The sequence below is a fragment of the Nannobrachium achirus genome (assembly GCF_963921795.1).
Source record: "Nannobrachium achirus genome assembly, chromosome: 24".
NCBI lineage: Eukaryota > Metazoa > Chordata > Actinopteri > Myctophiformes > Myctophidae > Nannobrachium > Nannobrachium achirus.
This window is the reverse complement of record NC_137831.1, coordinates 27,535,394-27,560,559: the sequence shown is the minus strand read 5'-3', so window position 1 is coordinate 27,560,559 and position 25,166 is coordinate 27,535,394. Positions and strand designations below refer to the sequence as shown.

The window sequence follows — 25,166 nt, the reverse complement described above, 5'->3', positions numbered from 1 at the left end:
GTCGAGCTGAAATTTCTTTTTTGGGGAGGGGGGGTTATTTTATTTTGAAGTATCAGTCTGAAACGTAATCCTCTGATTTTCTGAACCAATCAGAAGGGACCAGCCCTTCAGGGGATGGGATGGTCACGTTTTCGTTTGTAGCTCCATTAGCTTGGAGACGGCAGGCAGAGGGAGACATTGTATAGGGCTACTGTGCAGAATGTTTTTTTTGAGCGGTGGTTACACCGTCTCCTATACGTGGCCGTGTGTGTATGCGTGCGTGTGTGTGTGTGTGCGTGTGTGTCTGTATGTAGCCCGAAGTACCTTTTCTGACCACACATGTTAAGGGAGGGGCGCTGTTGTTCAGGCCAGGCCAGGCCAGACACACACACACACACACACACACACACACACACACACACACACACCCACCCCACACACACAGGCACCCCCCCCCCCCCCCCCCCACGACCACCGCTCAGTTCACACAGGTGTGATTTTTTTTTACCAAGTTGCTTATTATTCTAACCTATAATGTTTACAGACAAATATTCTATTGTGCTCATTATGTTTACAATGAGTAATATGTAGTTTGGACGATATCCTGAATGACATTCAAAACGGAGTAGCTCTATAATTAAAAACAGCTGTGTTTGGAGGAATGCCAGCAATGGGAATAAAATAGGTGAATGTAATCAAAGGTTCATTTATATTAAGTCGATCTATGTCATCACGCAGCACATTTTTGTTCACAGGAAGTAATTAAGATTCAGCCTTTTATGGACTTTTGATATAAAAATACACACAAATTGTTTATTTTAAGTTTTTTAAATCTAGTGTTCGGAATGCCCATATGATTACCACAGATAAGCACTAAAATGTATCTTTTATTTCACTAGGTCTATAATGTGTCTTTTTAGAGGTATTAAAAAGTCCTTAAATTGTCACTTTAGAAATGTGCAGATACCCTCTACACTTACACTTTATGTTGGTGTGTTTACAGTTGAGTGAGAAAACAATGTTGCACATTAAGTTAATCATCTGGGGACCCCCCCAAAATAATTTAGAGACCCCCCTGGGGGTCCCAACCCACAGGTTGAGAACCACTGCAGTAGGCTATACAATGTACAACTGCTTTTTAGCTGCTGATATTATAGCTATTTCAGACCTATATACAGTACTTGTATATCATCGCTAGCTAGTATATCGTCATTGTCGGGTGAAAACCTTGTATCTCCAGGTTTCAAATGTGTACATTCTTTCGCAAAGTAAAGCCCTGCTTCATCATACAAGGCCGTCGCACAAAAGTAGTGAAAACGGCAGATCTACAAGCACACAACGCCGTTGTGTGCTTATAGATCGGCTGTTTTTACTAGTTTAAGTAATTTTTAAAATGATAAATGCAAAACGAACAGTTTTGCATACAAGGTTTTCACTGGACAACGACGATATTATTGCTCTCGGGCGAAAACCTTGTATGTATCTCCAAAACCGAGAAAATGTGAGGGAAAGAATAACCTGTGCTCCAACTGATCCAATGTTACTTTGTCACAAGCTACTTTGGTTCAATATTTATTTATAAAATCCACAGACAGAGTACATTTACATCTTCTAAATTCCAAATGTGCTTTGTAAGTTGTGCTTTTGAATAGGATACTTGAGTATTTACTTGCATATAATCCTTTGTCCACCACTGTACCTATAGCCTATATAAGAGCTATTATGCAATTATGCATTTGCTATACCTTTTTAATCTTCTCAAATGTATCTCTCATATCCAGAGTGAGCTATTATTAGTCGGAAATGAAGCCATGGTCCATTGGCTTGATGCATTCCAACCAACGTCTCTCATGTGGAAGCTAAATCGTTAGCAAACGGACCTCGAATTAGGCCTCGCGTTATTATGGGGAAATGTTTTCTTCATTGCGGTTAGCGAATCTCCGGGTCTCGCCCTAATGAACGTTTAACAATGTCCATGTGTCACCGACGATCTGGGTTTGTTTACTGACAAACTGTCCAAACCACCCCACTTCTAATGAAGCATTGCTGTCGTTGCACCGGCAGGTCAGCAGGGGGCAGTGCATGCACATAAATAAATCCCTAGGTAGCATTTTTGTTTTCTTTTTGAAAGCACTGGTTCTCAAACTCTGTTTTTCTCCAGGTTACAAGGACCCCCTCAAATGAATATGCATTTGGCCACAGACCTCACTCACTGAAGCATTCATTATACTTTGTTTATTGGGGTTGGCACTGAAGCATTCATTATTGAAGCGATTACCCAGGATAGCTTCATACCATATCATTGTTGTCGGGTGGAGACCTTGTATGTCCAAAACTGTTTGTTTTGTATTTATCATTTTAAAAACTATTTGTGAAAATAGCCGATCTACAAGCACACAACGCCTCGCGCCTGCTATTCTACTGGTTTTGTGCTAGTCTTGTATGATGAAGCAGGGGCTTCAACAATGTACACATTTGAAACTTGGAGATATAAGGTTCCTGTCCGACAGTGACGATATGCAAGTAATGTAATATCAAAATGACATTCAGCAGATCAGTTGAATGTCATTGGCGGTGGGGTTGAGTTTACACCCCACTTTCACCTTTAGAAATTATTGCTGTGAGCTTGTAGATCTGCTATTTTCGGCACAAGGCCAAGCATCAAGGCCTGCCCATTCTAGTCGACCAAATCAACCGTAGACTGAGTCGACTCAAATATTAGGATATTTAGTCAACTAAAGCTAGACTAAACATTTCAGATGACTACACTGTGTCAAAAAAAGTAAAATTAAGCAATAAGCCACAAGAGGCATGTGGTTACCTGTTATTTTATACCGGCTGAGAGGCCGTTATAAAATACAGGTAACCACAGGCCTTGTGTGGCTTATTGCTTTTCTAAAACAGTTACAATATGGCAACATGAAAAATCATAGACAGTACCAATTAAAACTGTTCTATTTCACTAATAATTCACTACAACGTCTGCAAGAAAGTTCCCAGCTACAAGAAAGTAGTTCCCAGCTTTATTGCCAACAACACAGGTGCAGATAATTGGTGCACTGTGGGATACTGTGGAAAGAAATAACACACCTGGGTTTGATATAAACTGATTCAAGGTGTGGGTTATAGTCTCATATACCACAGCAATTAAAGGGAAACCAGCCAATCGGAATCAAGGAATGGAACTAGCCGTTTTAGAATAAAAAATAAATCTGAACATGTTTTGTGCCAGGGACCCCCCAGAAGAGAAGATTTATGTATATCTGCAATTTAACTTTTTAACTTATAAAATATGGATAAAGTGGTTAAAATGATCGCGATGCTGCGTCAACACCTTTCTTCGCTGCATGGGGACCCCCTGGAACCCTCTTCCCAAGGACCGCTGGGGGTCCCCGGACCAAACTTTGAGAACCACTCCCCTACTGAGCAAACAGCCCTGACTCAACCCTACACTCTGGAGTGTGTGTGTGTGTGTGTGTGTGTGTGTGTGTGTGTGCGTGTGTGCGTGCGTGCGTGCGTGCGTGCGTGCGTGCGTGCGTGTCCATTAATCAGGCCTTATAATTCTCCACCACACTGGAGTCCCCAGATGAGTGGCATCATGATTATTTTAATGTTTTCTGTCCACCTCATATAGCACTGCCTCAGAGTGTGTGTGTGTGTGTGTGTGTGTGTGTGCACGCGCGACGCGCGTGCATGCATGCATGCGTGTCTGAGTTGCGAGTAATTGTACATATGAATTAATGTGTGTGTGGTAATGTGTGCATATTGCATGTCTTAAGTGCTTGTCTTTGTTGGCCTATAGATGTGTGTGTGTGTGTGTGTGTGTGTGTGTGTGTGTGTGTGTGTGTGTGTGTGTGTGTGTGTGTGTGTGTGTGTGTGTGTGTGTGTGTGTGTGTGTGTGTGTGTGTGTGTGTGTGTGTGTGTGTGTGACGCACGCACGCACAGGGTTAGCTTTTTTCTGGAATTAGCGAGCAGCATTCTATTCTTTCATAATTACCAGCGTACTTAGTGATGACCTTAATTTGTAGCCGAGTACTTCAGTAATGACGTAGGTCTGCTCTCCGTCTCCCGACTGCTAATTGGTCTGAAGCCATCCCATCTCACACGCGCGCACACACACACACACACACACACACACACACACACACACACACACACACACACACACACACACACACACACACACACACACACACACACACACACACACACACACACACACGCATCATGACAATGACAGTAATTGTATGCAATGATTTGTGCAATAAAGTGTACAGTTTTTAGACGATCAGAGTATTTATCAGAGTCAGAGATATTCTGTTGTTGCAATTAAACTGTCCCAGCAGTCTTAAAAAAAGTCTTCTAAAGCCTAACGGTTTTCAGAAAAAACTGATGTTTCTATATCAGTGGTGCTCAAACATTTTAATGTCAAGGACCCCTAGAATTATATGTATTTCCCTGTTCCAGAAAGAAAGATTTGAGTTAAAATGTTCACTTTTTGCAAGATTTGCTAAATAAATCACTTTTTCAAAATGTCAGATCTACATGCTCGCTAACTGCTATTTTGTTTTTAATAGTTAAAGCATAAATAATGGTTAAAGTGGTTAAAATATAAGTGCAGGTTTAAATGGGTTAGCCAGATTGTTTGCTAGAGTTTGTTAATATAATATAACTCGTAAATCCGCAGTGGTTGTACATCTGCAAGATCTGAATTCTGGAAAGCCAGAACTTGGAGAATAGCTTGATCTACAAGTTCACAGCGTGTCGCAGTGTGGTGCACCGTGAACTTATAGATCAACCATTTGAGGCTAAAGCCTCAATCAGTGATTTCTTCCCCTGGCTGGCAGTATGTAGAACAGCGGGAGCAATATTACTAGTAAGACGCCCAGGGCGACATGCAACCTCGCCATAAAGGGCGAGGTCGTGCCATGTCCTGGCCACCAGGCCAGTGATGTATATCGGAACCAGTTACCCATATATGGAGACCCCTGGTACCCATATATCGTCGTTGTCGGGTGAAAACCTTGTATGTCCAAAACCGTTCGTTTTGCATTTATAATTTTAAAAATGATTTAAACTAGTGAAAACAGCCGATCTACAAGCACACAACGCCTCGCGGTGTGCTTGTAGATCGGCTGTTTTCACTATTTTTGTGCGACGGCCTTGTATGATGAAACAGGGCATTACTTCGCGAAAGAACGTACACGTTTGAAACTTGGAGATACGAGGTTTCCATCCGACAATGACGATATGGAGATCTATGTACTGTATATGGAGATATGCTGTGAGAGCCCAAACATGCTTACTCAGTTATTTGTTACGTGAAAGTCCTATGACATCTATGACATCTGACATCATACATACACTCCCTTTTATGCCCATACATGGAGATCTCTGTCTGTAGAACCAGCCACACATATATGGGCTGTCTTGGCCATATATATGGATTCTGTTAGTGTGGTATGTGGCCGATGTGGAAAGTTGTTGGAGGTAGGAAATAGCGTTTGTCTTTGTGGGGGGGGGGGGGGAGATCCTTTCACACCGTTTGACAAATCGCATATTAGGACATGGCCGTACAAACATTTTCAGTTGTGAGATTTTATTTAGCTTTATTGAGGGGCAGCATAGCTCAGGGGTAGAGAAACCGCTATTAGAGCACGAAGGGTTCCCTGGTCGAATCCGGGCTCACCCTAAGTTAATGTCGAAGAGTCCTTGAGCAAGACTCTGAACCCCTAGTTGCTCCCGGTGAGTAGGTTGGTGCCTTGCATGGTTTCCTCCGCCACCGGTGTATGAATGTGTGCGTGAATGGGTGAATGTAATGCACAATCTATGTAAAGCGCCTTGGATAAAAGCACTATATAAATGCACCATTTACCATTTTACCATTTATTTATTCCATGTATATCCACTTATTAGCCCATTTATATACCGACTCCGATTGGCATTCCCCCCTCCGCCCGTTCCGTTCCGGCTCACTGCTGCGGTACGACGTCCGTCAGTCAGTCAGTCTGTCAGTGGTCACAGTGATAAATCGCTGCGGCGTCCCCCTAACGAGCGCCTCCCGTATTCAGATGCGTTCGACATCGGCACGGACATCTACAAGCTCCCCCCCTGACAAATCACCACTAAAGACTCACATTTAAATGACATTTGCAACAAACACAAATTTGTCCGCTGCGGCCGGAACGAGTCGATGGCAAATTAAATTGCAATGTATGACGGAGCTGGAAGTGTTACACGCCGCGTACATATTGATCACCTTCTCCCCGCGCTCCGCATGCATATTCCATGACCTCACTTAAGCCGTCTACACCGGGTACGCGCATTATTGCCTATCATTTTATGCTTTAGCTATTGAAAAATAGCAGATATACAAGCTCACAGCGCGGCACCGAGTGCCGTGCTGCGAGCTTGTAGATCTGCAATTTTTTTTTTAAAGTCTTGAAAATGTGTGCAATTCTTTGATATATTTTTACCCGATTTTATAAGTGTCTTCCGAATCCTTCTAGGGTTTTTTTGAAAAAGATATGTTTCTATTTCGGCGGTGCTCAAACTTTTTTCATGTGAAGGACCCCCCCCCAGAAGCAAATATTTGAGGTACAAATGTTCGCTTTAAAAATATATATATATTCAAAAATGTGTACAAATCTTAACAATATTTTTTCAAAAATAGCAGATCTACAAGCTGCGAGCTTGTATATCTGCTATTTTTCAATAGTCAAAGCATTCAATAATTCTAGGCCTAAATGGCTTAATCCAATCCCCCGGATTGATCCGTATGGTCCCAGGCCCTCTCTCTCTCTCTCTCTCTCTCTCTCTCTCTCTCTCTCTCTCTCTCTCAGTAAGATGATGCGCGGGCGTAATCACTTGGCGCTCATGTGAATAACGAGGCTTAATAAAGTGTGTTTTCACTGACAGGGCAGGGCCTCCGGTTTGCCCGTGAATAAATGCTGATTCGCACTAATTTGACGTGATTCTCAATCGGGGGCTTTTTTGCTCATGCACTTGGCTCCCTCCCGCGTGTGCGTAATAGCGCACGTGTGCCCGCGCGCACGCGTGTGTGTTTGTCCTCCGGTGCACGTGCGTTATTATGTTCACTCATATGTGTGTCTGTATTAGTCTGCTGGAAATATTTTCAACCGCGTCCTCAAATTTGCATGTCTTGTCCTCACAATTTCTGTGCCTAATAATACAAACAGTGTGTGAGCAGTGTTGTAAAAAGTACTCACATTTTATACTTAAGTAAAAGTATCAATACAGCAATGTAGATGTACTCCGCTACAAGTAAAAGTCTAGAATTCAAAATGTACTTAAGTAAATGTTGGCATCAAAATGTACTTAAAGTACGAAAAGTAAAAGTACAAAATGTTTGAAAATAGCGATGCAAAGCGCTGTGAGCTTGGAGATCTGCTATTTTCAAATAGCTTAGGTATAAAATAGTAACTAGTAACTAAAGTTTTCAAATAATTGTAGTGGAGAAAAAGTACAATATTTGGATCCGAGATGTAGTGGAGTAGAAGTAAAAGTATTGGAAATTGTAAATACTCAAGTAAAGTACAAATTCCTCAAAGCTGTAATTAAGTTCAGTACTTAAGTAAATGTACTTAGTTACTTTACACCACTGTACAAACTTGTGTGTGAGTGTGTCGGGCGGGCGGGCGGTCGGGAGGCGGGGTGACGCCAGTTCACCGCGCAGCAAAGCAGCGACAATCGCAGGGAAGCGCCTCGTCGTCGTAAATCAAAAAAGGGAAGCGGCGGCGGAGCTCGATGACTTCCAACGGGAAAACACACAAAGAGATCAAGCTCGGCATGCGGCATTTACCATTAAAAATAATTGGCCCCGTAGTCGCGGCTCTGCGTGCATTAACATTAGCCTGATGGGAGGGGGGAGGGGGGGTATGGGGAGGAGGAGGGGGGATCTAATGAAGGGGAGTAGTTTGTTTTCTGTGGGGGTCAAGCACAGTGTGTGTGTATATCAAAGTGTTTGGACAAGGGCGGTTCGGGTGTTAGAGGAGGTTAGAGAGTGTGTGTGTGTGAGTGTGCGTGTGTGAGCGTGCGTGCTTTTAATGTGGGTTCACAATGTACACCCTTCCTGGTTTTGTCGCACCATCAGACCTTTTGGCATTCTTCGATTATTAACAATATTGATCCGGTGATGAGATTTCCACAAAGATCATAAAATAGAACAGAATAGAGTCTCGTGCGAGAAGTCCAGTGCGCGCGCGTGTGTGTGTGTGTGTGTGTGTGTCAGCGGGTTCTGTCTGCCTGTCCAATCTATGTAACATAATGCCATTTATCTTGCGTGTGTGTGTGTGTGTGTGTGTGTGTGTGTGTGTGTGTGTGTGTGTGTGTGTGTGTGTGTGTGTGTGTGTGTGTGTGTGTGTGTGTGTGTGTGTGTGTGTGTGTGTGTGTGTGTGTGTGTGTGTGTGTGTGTGTGTGTGAGGGAGAGAGAGAGAGAGAGAGAGAGAGTTTGAAGGGTGTTCCCTGACCGGCGTGGGCTGGGGAACTTCTGTCTCTGAGAGAGATGAGGGGGAGGTCTCTCTCTCACACACACACACTGTGTGAGCTGGCGGAGGAGGGTGGGTTGGGGGGTCCTGACAGCACGGCGGCCCCTCGTCCATCAGCGCACTAATTTAATTATCCTAATTACAGAGACATGAGCATGTGCCCCCCTCACCCTCAACCACCCCTTCTCCCCCCCTCCCTCCCTCCCTCCCTCCCACCCACCCAGTGGTGGAGGAAGTACTCAGATTATTATTATTATTATTTTTTTTACTTAGGTATAAGTATAGCAATGTAGCCTAAAGGTACATTTTAATTGATTTGATTTAATACAAAAAATAAATACTCGAAATATGGGAGGGGAAAGTTTGTGTGTGCGTGTGTAAGTGCATGTTATGTGTGACCAGGGTTGTATATCGTCAGTCACTGTCGGGCAGAAACCTTGTATCTCCCAAGTTTATGATGTGTATGTTTTTTCGTAAAGTATAGCCCTGCTTCATCATACAAGACTGTCGCACAAAACTAGTGAAAATAGCCGAGCACACAACTCCTGGCGTGCTCGTAGATCGGCTATTTTCACTTTTTTGAATCATTTTTTAAATGATAAATACAAAACGAACGGTTTGGACGTACAAGGTGAAAAATCGTGAACATTTGTGCAAGCCTTTGAATATTTTGACCCGATTCTATACATGTCTTCTAAATCCTTGGTTCTCAAACTTTTTCATGTCAAGGATCCCTAGAATTACATGTATTCGACCGCCGATGCCATCTCAAAACATGTTGTTCCAGGGACCCCCCAGAAGCAAATATTTGAGTTACAAATGTTTGCAAAGATTTACCAAAAAAAAAATCACAATTTCTCCAAAATGGCAAATCTACAAGCTTGCAGCACGGCACTTTGTGCCATGCTGCGAGCTTGTAGATCTGCTATTTCTCAATAGTTAAAGCATAAAATAATCGTTAAAGTGGTTCCTGGTCTTAATGGGTTAAACAAAAATATGTGCTAGAGATGTAGTGGAGTAGAAGTGTAACGGTTCTAAAGAAACTTCGACGCTATGTAAAATAAAACGATATGAATCTAAATTATACCGGAGCACAGTGCTTGAGTAAAAGTACTAATTTCCCAACCCGCGCCCACTCACCGTGTCACAGCACAGACGCAGGGCCCTCGTTAGCGCTCACTAACGAGCTGAGAAGAGCGCTGTCCCTCTTGTCAGAGGTGGCCAGGGTTGATGTCCACGCAGACACGCACACGTGCACGCACACACACTCAGACACACATACTGTACAGTACATGCATGCGCGCACACAGGCTGGCATCACTATACTTGTGAGGACTTCAACATTTTAGGATGGTAATTTTATGACGACACAGGCGCATAATTAAAGGGGAGAACCACCCATTTTCAACATTGAATTATGTCATTAACTCATTCACTGCATTTTAAAAATCTCTTTGAAGGTCCAGGATGCCACAAGTCTCCATAGACTTCCATGTAATTGCACAGATCATGCACGCCCATGCCTAGATCATGCACCATGTGTGTGCACGCTGTTCACAGCTTTCAAACAGGGCCTGGACATATGTGATAACTCGGGGAAACTTGTGGTAAAGCAGTCTCATTGACTCCTGTTAATATACCTTTGAGTTGTTATGTGGAAATAAATAAAAAGTCCCCCCGCTTCTGTCTTGCCTAGAACTGGAGAATTGATTTTGGGATTTGGCTTGCAAAGGTCACTGTGCAAGCCAAGGACCAGGGAAATTGTCCTCACAATTTGTCTATATCTCTAATCTCTAATTCTACTACACTTGTGGGGACATTAGGCTATGGTACAAACAAACACGCACGCACGCACGCACGCACGCACACATGCAGTGTGAGTTGGTTCCCCGCTGAGGGGCTGGTGATGAATGTTATTGTAAGTGTCAGGTGCTTGTAAGGAGTGCTTATGTGCTACGTTGCTGTAATGGACACAGTCAGCGGACACCACAACATCACCTTGGTGCGCTCGCTCTGTACTCAACTGTTCTCAGTCATTTGGATCGGTGTTGTTTTTGACAGCACATTTTGATAAAGATTTAAAACTTGATTATTCGTGTTGCCCTAACTATAGTACCTATCCGACTTTATTTCACGGATAAACATTATTTTGCCGCGCTACTCCTCCCACAGTGTTGGTGGCACGCACCGGTTCGAAAGAATCGGGACCTGCTTCATCGGGACTCATTTGCTGCCATTTTGATACGTTATATTCATGGGTTGCATTTGTAGTCCTAAAGGGCCATGTTGAGGACCGACAAAGGTGTTTCAATTTGTTTGATTGGCATGGAACTAATGTTCTACGCCAATCAGAACGCCTGTGTTGGTCCTCAACATGGCTGGTGTAGGACTACAAATGCAACCCATGAATAGTTTAATTTGTCTGAATATTTGTGAATTTATTTTCTCCATTGACTTGAATGGGAAAATGCAAAAATTAACGTTTCCCAAATATGGAGTTGACTGACATCATACATTTAGATGCCTGACGTCATATACCACCTGAGACTGACATAGTATGTCCATAGATGGGCATTCCAAGATATGGGCATAATATTGATGACATCAGGGATCTCCATGTATGGTCATTGATTTATTAGTGAATCCATTTTCCTAGTTCATCACCCTGTGCAGTTAGTTATCGCAGTTTATCATGGCTCTACTGTATATGACAGATACATGGTTCCATTGTGCTCACTGTGATATCAGAAGCAGTGATACCTAACTAACTAGACCATCCTCACAGTCACATTAGCAGCAATTAATACATTAAATAATTAATACCAACGAGGAGCCGGTCATTAAATCAAAAACATTAATATTAAAATTAAGTCATTTAACCTCTTTAGACCGGGCACACATTATTACACATTATTTTATGCTCTAACTATTGAAAAATAGCAGATATACAAGCTTGCAAGCTTGTAGATCTGCTATTTTTGAAGATTCATGAACATTTGTGAAAGTAGTTTGAATATTTTGACCCGATTCTAAAAGTGTCTTCTAAATCCTTCTAAGGTTTTTTGAAAAACCTTATGTTTCTATGTCAGTGGTGCTCAAACTCTTTCATGTCAAGGACCCCCAAAATGACATGTATTAGGCCACGGACCCACATTTCAAAATATTTCGTTCCAGGGACCCCCAAAAGCAAAATCTGAGTTACTAACATTCGCTTTAAAAATACATAATTCAAAGATTTGCACACATTTTCACGACTTTTTCAAAAATAGCAGATATACAAGCTCACAGTGAGCTTGTAAATCTGTTATTTTTCAATAGCTAAAGCATTAGATAATGCTAGGCCTAAATGGGTTAACCACCCACGAACCCTAGCGCTCCTATTCTGGGGGTGAACATTCTGCAATATTAGCCCCATAAGTTGCGAGCGTGTGTAGACGTACATTTCCCCCCAAAGATATTTGGTGTAGAGCAGGGGTTTTCAACAGGGGGTCCGGGGACCACCGTTTATGTGGCAGGAGCGTTGGGCAGGTTATTAAGACAAATTAGCCAGTGATTGTTTTGATAACAAATCTTTGAGGTCCTGTCACCGAGCATCAGCGTCACCCGCAGGCCTGGAGGCGTCACTGCGGCGCGCAGCAAGACAGACAGATGGACAAACACACGGACACGCGCACACACTGCCCTGTCAGTGGGGATAACATGTGGAGGATTTTCATTTCACAGTGAGATCAGACCAATGCCAGACAGTGTTATGTCTTTTCATCCTCTTGTACACGATAGAGCCAATAGACTGTCACTGTCTCTTCCAGCAGAACTGTCATTTGTGGACCCTAGACAGTTTTTTTTTCTTTTTTTTTTTTTTTACCACAAACATTGTGTCCGTAGCGTAGGTAGCTCAGTCGGTAAAGAGCTCTCGCCTTTAGGGCTGTCACAATTATTACATAATCGTCTAATCGCAATTCTTTGACATGATCGCAATTCTTTTTCATAATCATCATAATCGTTTCCATGTTGAAAAATGTTCATATATTTTTCAAAAAGTCAAAAATAGTGGAAATAGCAGATCTACAAGCATTGCAACGTGTTGTGAGCTTGTAGATCGGCTATTTCCACTATCAATGTTATTTTTCAAGTATAAATTTGTCAAATATGCAAGTAATTTCTTTGTATATTAAAGTTATGTGTCATGTCTACCATGTGCAACCTCAAAGCCTAAGAGCCAAACAGGAATGTAATTGTCAACGACAGAAACACCCTAAATCGTTAATCACAATTATTTGAGTGGCAATTCACCGTCATGTAAAATGTCATAATCGTGACAGCCTACTCGCCTTTGAACCACTTAGGGTCAAGGGTTCGATTCCCGGCACCGCCAACTCAACTGATGGTAATCGTGTGGTATAAGTACCGGGAGCTGATGGTACAGTAGGTGACTGTGGGCACTCCACCTCAGCAGTCCATCTCCAAGAGGTCTGGCCCGTATTGTGAAAATAGCCGATAGATCGGCTATTTTCACAATTTCTACCTCTAATATTTGACAATATTGCCCATGTTTAATTGTCATTTTAGAGGTATAATATAGAGGTAAAATCTTGCACATACGCTAATCATCTGGGGACCCCCACAAAACAATACGGGGGCCCGACCCATACGTTGAGAACCACTGCTTTAGATGGCATTTCGTTTAGACAGATGCTATTGGCTCATCGTTTACCCGATATCGTAGATGCACTACATTGTTTTCTATTATCAGACTACCCTGTTGTTTGTTGATTAGAGCAGTTATTCTCAACGTGGCATTTTGTTCTGTTATCCGCGACCATTTCAGCTCGTTTTGAAGAATCACCGCTGGGATCACAAGCCTCTGGTTGAGCAACACAGGTGTAAATGTTCAAAGATTAATTACTGTCCAGTTAGAGAGGTACAACGTTGACCTTTTCACACAATCCCCCTCTCCTCTCCTCTCCTCTCCTCTCCTCTCCTCTCCTCTCCTCTCCTCTCCTCTCCTCTCCTCTCCTCTCCTCTCTTCTGGTCATTAGTTTATATTAATGATGCTAACAGAAGGTGACAGCAGTGTAATAAACTCAATAGAACACACACACACACACACACACACACACACACACACACACACACGTTTCTGTCTCATAGTAAGGATTGAACTTCATTTCCTCATCAATTCTATGTATTTTCTTATTCAGGAAAATATGATTTAGTCTTAAATAACACACCATTTAGTCTGAAAGTCTTAGTCTTCAGACTAAATATCAAAAATGTTAGTCTTTTAGTCTTAGTCAACAATATTAACTCACTTAGCGCCGAGCGACTTTCGGGGCGACTAACTAATGAAGGCGTTTAGTGCCGAGCGACTCGGAGCGACTTTTATATAAAAGCATTGTTTAAGCTTTTAATTTGGGTTGATAGACGGAGCGGAACGGTTAGCTTACCTTCGACTAGCATACAGATGAAAACCGTGAAAAAAAAGGATACGATTATGACGTCACCTTTAAGCCATAGCTTCCTGTTTACGTAGGCCTCTGTTAGCCGCTAGGCTCAATGCAAACCATCCGACCCTCACGTAGCTTCACTAGGTCGGATTTTGATTCGGAAACTTTCTGTGTGGCATCTATATACGTTCCGATGCCCATACCAATGGTGGTTTGAGACGATCAAGCACGAATTGAGCAGTATTGAGCTCAAATGGCGGCCCGCGGCCTGTCCATTGAATGTCAATGGAGAGCATGTCATTGTACCATCCTGTTATGTCATGAACCTTGTTTTTTATTCTGACTTAACATGGGACCATGGAAAGTCAATGGGCTATGGCTCACTCTAGTGGTCATCTTGTGGCATCTGCAGGCACGTGTACCTGTTTATGTAATGTGATTTTGGGGATTCAATATAGCTATTTCCTGGCGTTATAAGCGCAGATTCATATTGAAATCTGGCTCGCTCGGCGCTAAGTGAGTTAACACTGTCATTCACTGCCCCGAATATTTAACGAACCACCAGCCACTGCCATCTTTCCTTTTTCCTTACCTTTTCAAGTCCTCATATAATATACATTTTATTTTTCCGTTCGATCCCCTGATTGATCATGGACACGGACCACGATGCTTTCTGTGCTTTCTTAAAAAATGCAACTCGAAATAGTTAGTAATTAGTTGTTTTTTTGTGTTGCCTACCTCTCCAACACACAGAGTGTGTATGTATGTATGTCCACAAGTATGAGCACGGCCTCAACAGCTGCAGTACCACTGGGTGACCTAAGGCAACGCTCACTTCACACTGGGTGTGATTTTATTGTCTTTGTTTCTGGCCTCGCTTCTCCTTTCTCCCCCCCTTCTCTTCGTCGGTAGGGTGTCGGAACGGAAAAGGTTAACTGTCTGCCTCCATTTCTCCTCTCCTCTCCTCTCCTCTCCTCTCCTCTCCTCTCCTCTCCTCTCTCGGTACTGCAGTGCACTGTTCTTAATGACCCTTTAAGTGACATAAATGCATTGACCAGGAGAGAGCATCCTTCTTTGCCGGTTTGCGCGCTAGCGTTACCGGCGCTAATAGCGCCGCGGGTCTGCGCGGTGGTTTTGCAGTTAAACCACCATCACTAATGGTGGCTCCCATTAGACACATCTTCTAATTAAACCACTAACTATGCAGTAAGATTTTACAGTTGGCCGGATGAAATGATCACCACTTAGCACACAGTCTCCAGATGAATGGAGTTGCTGTCGGGCAGAAGCCTTGTGTATCAGAGGTCTTCAACAGGGGGTCCCGGGACCCCTAGGGGGTCCTCAGAGAGAGTTACTACAGGGGGTCCTCCAAATCTTTGTGACTTTTTTTATATTAAGCACTTTTACCCTAGCATCCATATTCTGAGAACTTTAGCCAAAAATAGCAGATCTACAAGCTCACAACGCCTCGCGCTGCGAGGCGTTGTGAGCTTGTAGATCGGCTATTTTCGGCCAAGAAGTTTGGTGTAGAGGGGGAAAAGAGCAGACAAGTGGTTAAATATCTGAAAACACAAATTGACATGAATCCAAATACACTGATGATTGTGCCGTCGAATGATGAAACTATATGTGTCTATGGGTTGTGGGGGTCCCTGCTTCATCTCTCTCTCGACTAAGGGGTCCTTGGCCTGAAAACGTTGAACACCTCTGTTGTATATCCTGCTCTGTGTTTCAACTTATTTACGTATTTTGTTTTCCGTCATGAATTAATGCAGCAAATAAACACAACAAAAGTAGCTGATCTACAAGCTCGCAACGCGCACCAAGTGAAAGTGGTCAAAGCGGCACTACTGTATGTCACTTTTTAATGAATAAAATGTAATTTTGTCCAATCTGTATGGTAGCATGTTAATACAATATAACTTATACACTTGGAGTGGTTGTATTTGGTCTCCCTGCTCTTCTATTGAGGACATTGATGGTCATGTCTCACCTATAGACACAGGATCTCACTTTTTTTTTTAAGCAAATGAATCTAAATAATAAATCTTTGCTTCTGGGGGGTCCCTGAACAAAATATTTTGAGATGGGGTCGGCGCTCAAATACATATATTTCTAAAGCTGGGTTCAAACCTTGAAGGTTCGAGCGGCGCGATTACAAAGATGAGTGACCGTGCGCGATGCGAACGGGCGCAGCACGAACAATCCGAACGGGGACGCGTGAACGGCACAAACGGTTGCTTCGTTATCTTCGCCCCATTTGGAAAAATCCAACTGAAGCGACCTTCGCTTCACCCCCACTCCACCCATCGCATCCTGACAGCCAATCAGCGTTGATGTTGTCCTGAGACACAGATTTTTTTTGGGTGTTTGGTGTTGTGACTCCCTTTTTGCCGGGTGTTTCGCCTTGATTCCAACGGGACATAATTTTATTTTTTACAACGCGGACCTGCGCGACCAAAGTGAAGTGATAGAAGCGACTAGAAATAGAAATAGCTTCAGGTTTGGACGCAGCGTAAGGATTCTTGACATTAAAAAGTTTGAGCAACCACATCATAGAAACATACGTTTTTCAGAAAACTGTTTAGAAGACATTTTTAGGTATTTTTCAGGCCTAATGGGGTTAATGTACGTATGTATAGTGTGTATAATATATAGTGTGATCACAGTTGCTCTGTTAATTCCAAGCTAAGATAGTCTGCCATCTCCCCCCTGATCTCTCTCTCTCTCTCATCTCTCTCTCTCTCTCTCTCTCTCTCTCTCTCTCTCATATATGCGGGGGAGGCTCGGCCCCGTCATAAATCTGATCAAAGGGGGAGACGTTTCCATTAGGATAAATGGCAGGCCTCTCACCGGAGAAGCGAGATTGATGGACAAAAGTTAAATCGTATTAGCCGTGCAGTTTAAATATTTAACACGGCCTTATCATAACTGTTCTTAACACTTAACTGTTCTGCTGCCGTTGACAGTCCTCACCGTCATTGAAAGGGTTAATACCATGGCGCCATTGACGGTGAGGGACTGTGAATCTTACTGTATATACAGTAAAGATATTATCACTTACTGTACGTCGCTCCGGTCCCGCCCGCATCGGCAATGTCCGCGATTTGTTTACAACGCACGTCGGGCGTGCACGCGAAGTGAAGCTCCTCCATAGTAAATCCATTGAGAGGCCCATAAAGAAACTTCAATAACTCATAAAGACATTTGTATACAAAAAGGGGGCTCCACTCTGCACACTCTAGACACGGGATGCGCGCAGCCATGTTTCCCTTCTGGACCCACACTGTCATGTGACTAGATGACGTAATCGTGCCGTCAAGTGATAATCCAAAAAAACAAAAACAACCCCCTTCCAGCCCTTCAAAATAATAGCGGCGGCCTATGGAGGAAACGGCGTGGCACCGAGGCACCAAGCAACCTTCAGATTAAGAGGCACCAATTGTGTTAAAGTAATATACAGCCCTGGTCAGCACTGTACATATATATATACTGTATATGTGGGCCATGTATCATCCAGGCTAGAAGGACTCCATCGTCTGTCATTGGCCACCTTCCTTCCAATTGAGAGCTGCCGGTGTGGTCTTGCGGGCCAATCAGCAGCTGAACCACAAAATGGTAAATGGTAAATGGTGCATTTATATAGCGCTTTTATCCAAAGATTGTGCATTACATTCACCCATTCACACACACATTCATACACCGGTGGCGGAGGAAACCATACAAGGCACCAACCTGCTCACCGGGAGCAATGTGGGGTTCAGAGTCTTGCCCAAGGACCCTTCGACATTAACTCAGGGGGAGCCCGGATTCGAACTGGGGAACCCTTCGGTAACCCTTCGTGCTCTAATAACGGTTTCTCTACCCCTGAGCTATGCCGCCCCAAGAGAGGATTAATGGCAAAATATGTTTGGATGTGTTTTATGCTTGCGTTAAAAAAGAAAAAAATATATATATACATGTATATTACTTTTTTTTGTCCTGTACGTTTGCTAAAGAAAATAAAAGTTCACACCTAGTGTGAAGTGAGAGGTGCTATTTGTGAGTTAATTTCATTAAAGGTGATACACCATGAAATTTCACTTTTCCTATTTTAAAACCTTTTTTTGGGGTCCCACTAGCACCTTCTATCCTCACAAAGTCCCATTTCTAACCGTTGTGTCTTTCTCTGGTTTTGAGGAAGGCGAAGGTTAAAAGTATCCCACGGGTTCTCAAAACAGGCTGTCCAGATTTGCTGCCGATTGTGACGTCATCTGCCGATTGTGACGTCATCACAAAAAAAACAAAAAAAAAATATTTTTTTTTTCAAAAAAAACTTTTTTCAAAAAAGATTTTTTTTTTCAAAAAGATTTTGGGGGGGTGGCGCAGTTCAGGCCAAAGGTGGTACTGCAGCTGAAATGCTCTGAGAGCCATTCAAAAATGAGAGAGGCTCTCTATTCAGGAGTGGTAATTTAGCCTCAAAACTTTTGAAAAACGTTTTTGGGACATAAACAATATGACATAAATACTTTTTAAATGCATGGTGTATCACCTTTAAAGGAGTAGTTCACCCCCAAAATGACTTTTTGGAGCTGTGTGGAACACAAGCTCCCCTATACGTGGCCGTGTGTGTAGGTATGTGGGTGGGTATGTGGGTATGTGGGTGGGGTGGGTGGGTCTGTATGTAGCCTGTATGTAGTAACCCTGGGTGACCAGAGAGGTGCTGTTGAGTCTAGCCTGCCCTGAGCATCAACTGCAACACACACACACACACACACACACACACACACACACACACAGCTCCACTTCGAACAGAGGTTCGATTTTTTTTCTATTGATTAGTCATGCCATGGAGACTAGAGTTCAATAATATTTTAGTTTTTTGTCACATTCCTAAGACAAAAATTTCATTCGAGTAAATTTACCACCATTGATTCCGGATGGGGACCCGTTTCGAAACGGGTCCCCATCCGGAATCAATGGGGGTACATTTATTGTTATCACATTTTTGTCTTAGGAATGTACAAAAAACAAAAAATATTATTGAACTCTAGTCTCCATGGCGTGACTAATCAATAGAAAAAAAGTAATTTTGGGGGTGAACTACTCCTTTAAGCGTCCCGTGGAAGTTTGGCCAATGTGACCCTGGGTGTACAACAAACTTTGGATAAACGGACAAAGCCAGATGTTGGAGCTCAGCTCCTTCCAGGAGCACTGCTCAAAAAAAGAAAACTCTAAATAAGTAAATCTAAGACGTATTCCCTCCAGTGCAAAGTGCAGTTTGTTTTATTGAGGTCCATTTCTTTGGCCTCTAACCCAGAGTGTGTGGTGGTATGGGGATGTGGGTCAGGGGCGTCACAAGTGGGGGGGGGGGGGGGGGGGGGGGGGGGGGGGGGGTGGGAGTGGGACTGAGTTACTAGGGGCCCAAGGTGGAGGGGCCATATACTTTAGCTATTGAAAAAATATTTTTGAAAACTGTGAAAATGTGTGCAAATCTTTGAATATATGTCTTTTTTAAGCAAACCTTTGTAACTCAAATGGTGGGGGGCCTTCACATGAAAAAGTTGAGCACCACTGACGTAGAAAACATAGGTTTTTCAAAAACCTTAGAAGGATTTGAAATATTCAAAGATCTACAAGCTTGTATATCTGCTATTTCTCAATAGTTAAAGCAAATGTGAGTGAATCCTTGTACCCAGGGCCCCCTAGACTTGGTGCGACACCCCTGGGTGTGTGGGTGCTGCCCTTGGCACCGCTGCCCCCTCTCACCTGAAGGTAAATGTTAACGACTGACTGCTCATTAACGAAGCCCAGGGCTTTAACGAGCCCAATTAACCCATTCAGAGCGGGCACACATTATTTTGTATCATTATTTTATGCTTTAAAGGAGCTATAGTCAACTTTTTCTTGAAAAACGGATGCTAAAATAAAAATAATGTTTCGAAAATATTTTATAAAAAAATAAGCTTCATATATGTGTTTCAATAATAAAAAGACCACAAAAAGCGGAAAAATAATGATAACATAATCATTTTGGTCCTTTGTTTACATTACAGGGTCCGAAAAATGTAAACAAAGGGCCAAAATGATTATTTTATCTTTATTTTTCCGCTTTTTGTGGTCATTTTTTAATTGAAACACATATATGAAGCTTATTTTTTTATAAAATATTTTCGAAACATTATTTTTATTTAGCATCCGTTTTTCAAGAAAAAGTTGACTATAGCTCCTTTAACTATTGAAAAATAGCAGACCGAGTGCCGCGCTGCGAGCTTGTATATCTGCTATTTTTTTTAAATCGTGTAGATTAGATTAGATTAGATTAGAAGTGTCTTTCGAATCCTTCTAAGATTTTTTGAAAAACCCATGTTTCTATGTCCGCAATCTGGCCAGCCATCGTCAAAGAAAAGGTCCTTTTCACTTAACTGGAGCTCAGTTAGTCTGTTCTTGAGAGACTACTTTGTCAGTAGTTCTCAAACCTTTTCATGTGAAGGACCCCCAAAATGATATGTATTTGTCCATGGACCCCCATCTCAAAATATTTAGTTCCAGGGACCCCCCCCCCCCCCCCCCCCCCCCCCCCAGAAGCAAAATTTGAGTTACAAACGTTCGCTTTGAAAATACATAATATTCAAAGATTTGCACACATTTTCACGAATTTTTCAAAAAATAGCAGATCTACAAGCTCGCAGCGCGGCACTCGGTGCCGCACTGTGAGCTTGTATATCTGCTATTTTTTACTGGTTGAAGCATTCAATAATTCTAGGCCTAAATGGGTTTTAAAACAATGACTTCATCTTCGGACCACATGAAACGCATGCCCTGTTTAGTTTATTGGGACTGGGATAATGGAGTTCTGGAGCCCGTGGGCGCGGGACGCAGTGCCCACGCGCTGTTAACTCTCTCCTGGCTTTGCTTCACGCAGAGATCAAAGTTTGACTCTTCTCGCACTTTCTCAACCCACCCCTTTAATAAGACCCGAGGCCGTTTCTACAAATGTCATCTAAATCTTACGAGATTTCCGATAAACCTACGTTTCTGTATCAGCGGTGCTCAAACGTTTTCATGTCAAGAACCCCCCCAAATGATATGTATTTGGCCGCTGACCTCATCTCAAAATATCGTTGTTCCAGGGACCCCACAGAAGAAAAGATTTGAGTTACAAAAGTTTGCTTTTAAATATGTATGTGTATCCACCTGTTTCCGCGGGAGTTTACTGGAGATTATTTGGACCTGTTTGGACCACACTTCCGGTTTAACAGCAGACATACAAGCTCACGTCGCGTCGCAGATGCAGCCGTTGTGAGCTTGTAGATCACACTCGGCTACGACGCCGGAAGCTCCGTCCAGCTAATGCGCAATGCACGATGGGATGTTGGAAACTTGTGTATATAAGATTTGCACAAATCTCTGCTGTTTTCTTTCAAAAATGTATCTACAAGCTCTTAGGGTGGCACAAATTGATGCGCTATGAGCTGTATGTCTGCGATTTTTTAATAACCAACCAATGTGCTACAGTATACTGTATACGTATACTGTATATAGATATACATTTAAAATGACACAGATGAGATCGACAGGTCTTACCACTTATACTAATCAAGGCCTTGTCCTACCTATTGTAGCATATAGTACTGTAGTTCTCAAACCAAGCTCACAACGCTTCGCTCTGATCTTGGAGGTCGGCTATTTTATGTGCTTGATACCACACTGATCTAAGCCTAATAAAGTCAAGGTCAGGTATGGCATGGAAAGGGGGGCATTTGCATTTCTTTCACCATAGTAGTAAAAACGGCATACATGGTTCTGGAGAGGGCACTTTTCACAGACGGATAAAAGGGCAGGGGTTCGAGCCCCCTTTGATGTCTCTGTGTGCGTGTGGCCTGGCCAGGAAATACCTCCAGCTTCTGGTCTGACTGAGACTGGTGGAGATTTCACAGAGAGAGAGGCGGGGCTGAGCGGATCAATGCAGTTCATGGGTTGTCCTCATTGATTGACGCAGTCCTTTCTGCTCTTTGACCTGCTCCCGTCCACAAGAGGAGAAGAGACTCTTTCTCTCTCTCTTTCTCTCTCTCTTTCTCTCTCTCTTTCTCTCTCTCTTTCTCTCTCTCTCTCTCTCTCTCTCTCTCTCTCTCTCTCCCCCCCCCCTCTTGTGATAATGGTAGAATAATCACCGGAGCTGTTAGGTACTAACTGATGGATCCGCGGTGGAGTGTGTGTGCGCGCGACTTTGTCAGATGAATAGCGGAATGATGTGACCAATGGGGCGGCCGAGCTCAGCATTATGAGAACTAATGGACTCTCTCTCTCTCTCTCTGTGTGTGTGTGTGTGTGTGTGTGTGTGTGTGTGTGTGTGTGTGTGTGTGTGTGTGTGTGTGTGTGTGTGTGTGTGTGTGTGTGTGTGTGTGTGCGTGTGCGTGCTTGTGCGTGCTTGTGCGTGTGTACACAGTTGCCCAGAAGATCGTGGCCACCAGGAAGAAGCAGCAGCTGTCCATTGGTCCGTGTAAATCTCTGCCCAACTCCCCCAGCCACTCATCTGTCTGCGCCACACAGGTCTCTGCCGTGCACATAAGCCAGGTGAGGACACGCACGGCCGCACGCACGCACACACACACACACACACACACACAGGTGAAAAAAGTACTCCAATATTTCACTTAAGAAAAAGTATCGAAATTGGAAATACTCGAAGCACACAACGCCGCTTGTAGATCTGAAGATCCTTTTCAATTAGGATCTAGGTGATTTTATCAGAGGTTGCCAGTGTCATGAGGAGCTGATTCAGGCAAAAATATCACGTTCCTCAAAAAATAACGTAAGGCCATTATTTTAAGAAAGTGACAAATTATTACATCACTGCCTAATCACAATTATTTTTGATAACTGCAATCAACGTTTACATCCAAATGGACTCGCATAAGTACTCAGAAGTAGCTGAACATTGTAAACAAACATTTAAACTAGCTGTTGTAAATGTTAAACGAGCGAATGCTGAGCAACTACATGGCCAATTTGTTTGTGGCAGTAACGATGCGACCACAGTCGTGTGTTTATAGAGTATTTTACAACGGCTCTCCGACAGTCAATCAATCATAAACAGGGACTGGAACTATTCCGTTGTATAGTTTAGTGTTTTATATCATTTGACGGATTTGACTAGAGTGACAACAAAGTATTACTTATATCACTTGATATAATCTGAGACCACAGGGGTCTTCAATGTTTTTCAGGACAAGGACCCCTTAGTTGAGAGAGAAATGAAGCATATGTTGTTGTTGTTGCAGGTTAAATCTTTTCATGGATTTCATTAGATAGCTGCATAGACTTTTTTGATAGCACTGTCACCAGTATTGTGTACATTGATGTAGTTTGTTCTGTTTACACATCATCTATCTATCGCGCTGCTGCCTTGATGCGTTGTGTGCTTGTAGATCTTCTATGTTGGGTTCCCGCCGGTTGTGGTGTGCCGGTCTGGGCCAAAAGATGTCAGGGCCGAATTTATGTCCCAGTCCAGCCCAGGAGAACATCGCAAACACGCCCTGGCTTTTCTGTGATTTCCATAAATCTCTTGGCGATTTCATGGCGATGTGTCGCTTTTAATTGTTTTCCAATAAAGTATCACGTTCTATTCTGCTCATTCGGTATGATCGATTATGTAAACCTGATCTTCACCTTTGAACTTTTTAACCCCCAAAAGTTAATCATCGCTTCCTCTGCACATGACACATCATGAGTGAACCCCTTAGTGAAGGAAACATTAGTTTTTACTTTTACACACAAACGCAAGCATGTGTACAGTTAAGTACATGCACACAAACACACGCACAGAGAGAGTGGCAATACCATGACACACATTTTTTTTGTGGCCGGAGTAAATATAACGTGTACAAGTGCACAAATGTTATGCACAAATGTACACACAGACACACAGTGTATGAGCACAAACAGTACACAGAGTACACAAACGATCACAGCAATATTATATTCCTTTATTATTATCTACAAGCTTGAAACAGGTCTCGCTCACGTTTCGAGCCGCGCTTCGAGCCGCGTTTCGAGCCGCGTTTCGAGCTTGTGGATCTGCTTTTATTTGACGCCATAGTTTAATAAAGTAGGGGCATTAATTTACGAAAAAACACGACAAGTTAAAATATGGAGTTAAGGGGTTTCTGCCCGACAGTGACAGATACTTCTTTTGTTGATAGTGGACGCAAGCAAGTGAAATAGTTGCTCAAATAGTTGCAAAGTACGCGCGCACACACACACACACACACACACACACACACACACACACACACACACACACACACACACACACACACACCCATCCTCCCCTCTCTGACTCGTTCAGTGTTTGATTTAGCAAGCATTAAGCAGCCTCCCTCTCTCTCTCTCTGTCTCTCTCTCTGTCTCTCTCTCTCTCTCTCCCCCCTCTGTGGTTCGATCCACACCACTCAATCCCGCATGGATTTCTCATTAAAAACGCATCATTCAGCTTGTCCGTAAAGCGGGAGAGAGCCCGGTTTATCTTCCCACCGCCTCGGAAGGAGAAAAAATAAAACAACTAACAAAAACACAAAATGTCTCCTCTTCCACTCTGCGGCCTTGTCTTTAAGCTGGACTGATTACTGTCACGTCTGGGACCACAGCACTCCACTCTGTTACTGGTGCAGCAGTTATGGATGGAGAGTATTGGCACGCATGGGGGGGAGAGGGGGGGGGGGCTGATTAGGAGTGGGAGGCGATTAGACAAAGGAGAGTGAAGTCATAGTTCATGCTAAGAACCAGTGGTGGAAAAAGTACTCAATTGTTTTGCTCAAGTAAAAGTATTGATGCTGCAATGTAGAAATACGCTGTTGCAAGTAGTAGTAGTCAAGGTATAACAGTATTGGCATCAATAAGTACTTCAAGTATCAAAAGTACAAAATGTCATCTATGATGTCAGACGTCAGTCATATCCATATTTGGGAAAATAGGGCGTCTTATTGGTAATAATACTTGAATTTATATCTGCAAAGTACCTTCGATCCGAGATGTAATGGAGAAGAAGTAAAAGTCTTGGAAATTGGAAATACTCAAGTAAAATACAAATACCTCAATTGATCAATGGCTGGATGCATTAAGTGATGATGATGATGGTGGTGTTGTCTGGCGAGTGAGACTCAAGCCTGAGTTATACTTTTGTCGTGCGGTGGCGTTGCTCGGCGAAAACTCACCACCTATCGCACTGGAGGGCACAATTTCAGATGAGGGG

The 25,166-nt window shown here is 43.0% G+C and overlaps 1 protein-coding gene across 2 annotated transcripts in view; it reads left to right on the top strand.

Moving 5' to 3' along the window:
* The window catches only part of agap1 (ArfGAP with GTPase domain, ankyrin repeat and PH domain 1), a gene marked incomplete at both ends in the record, with an annotated part of 387,500 nt that overhangs the window by 258,511 nt on the left and 103,823 nt on the right, over nucleotides 1-25,166 (top strand). For both annotated transcript variants that reach the window (XM_080720280.1, XM_080720279.1), the window contains one exon: nucleotides 22,362-22,489. In XM_080720280.1, coding sequence (XP_080576406.1) covers nucleotides 22,362-22,489 — 128 coding nt within the window. The remainder of the gene's footprint in view (nucleotides 1-22,361; nucleotides 22,490-25,166) is intronic.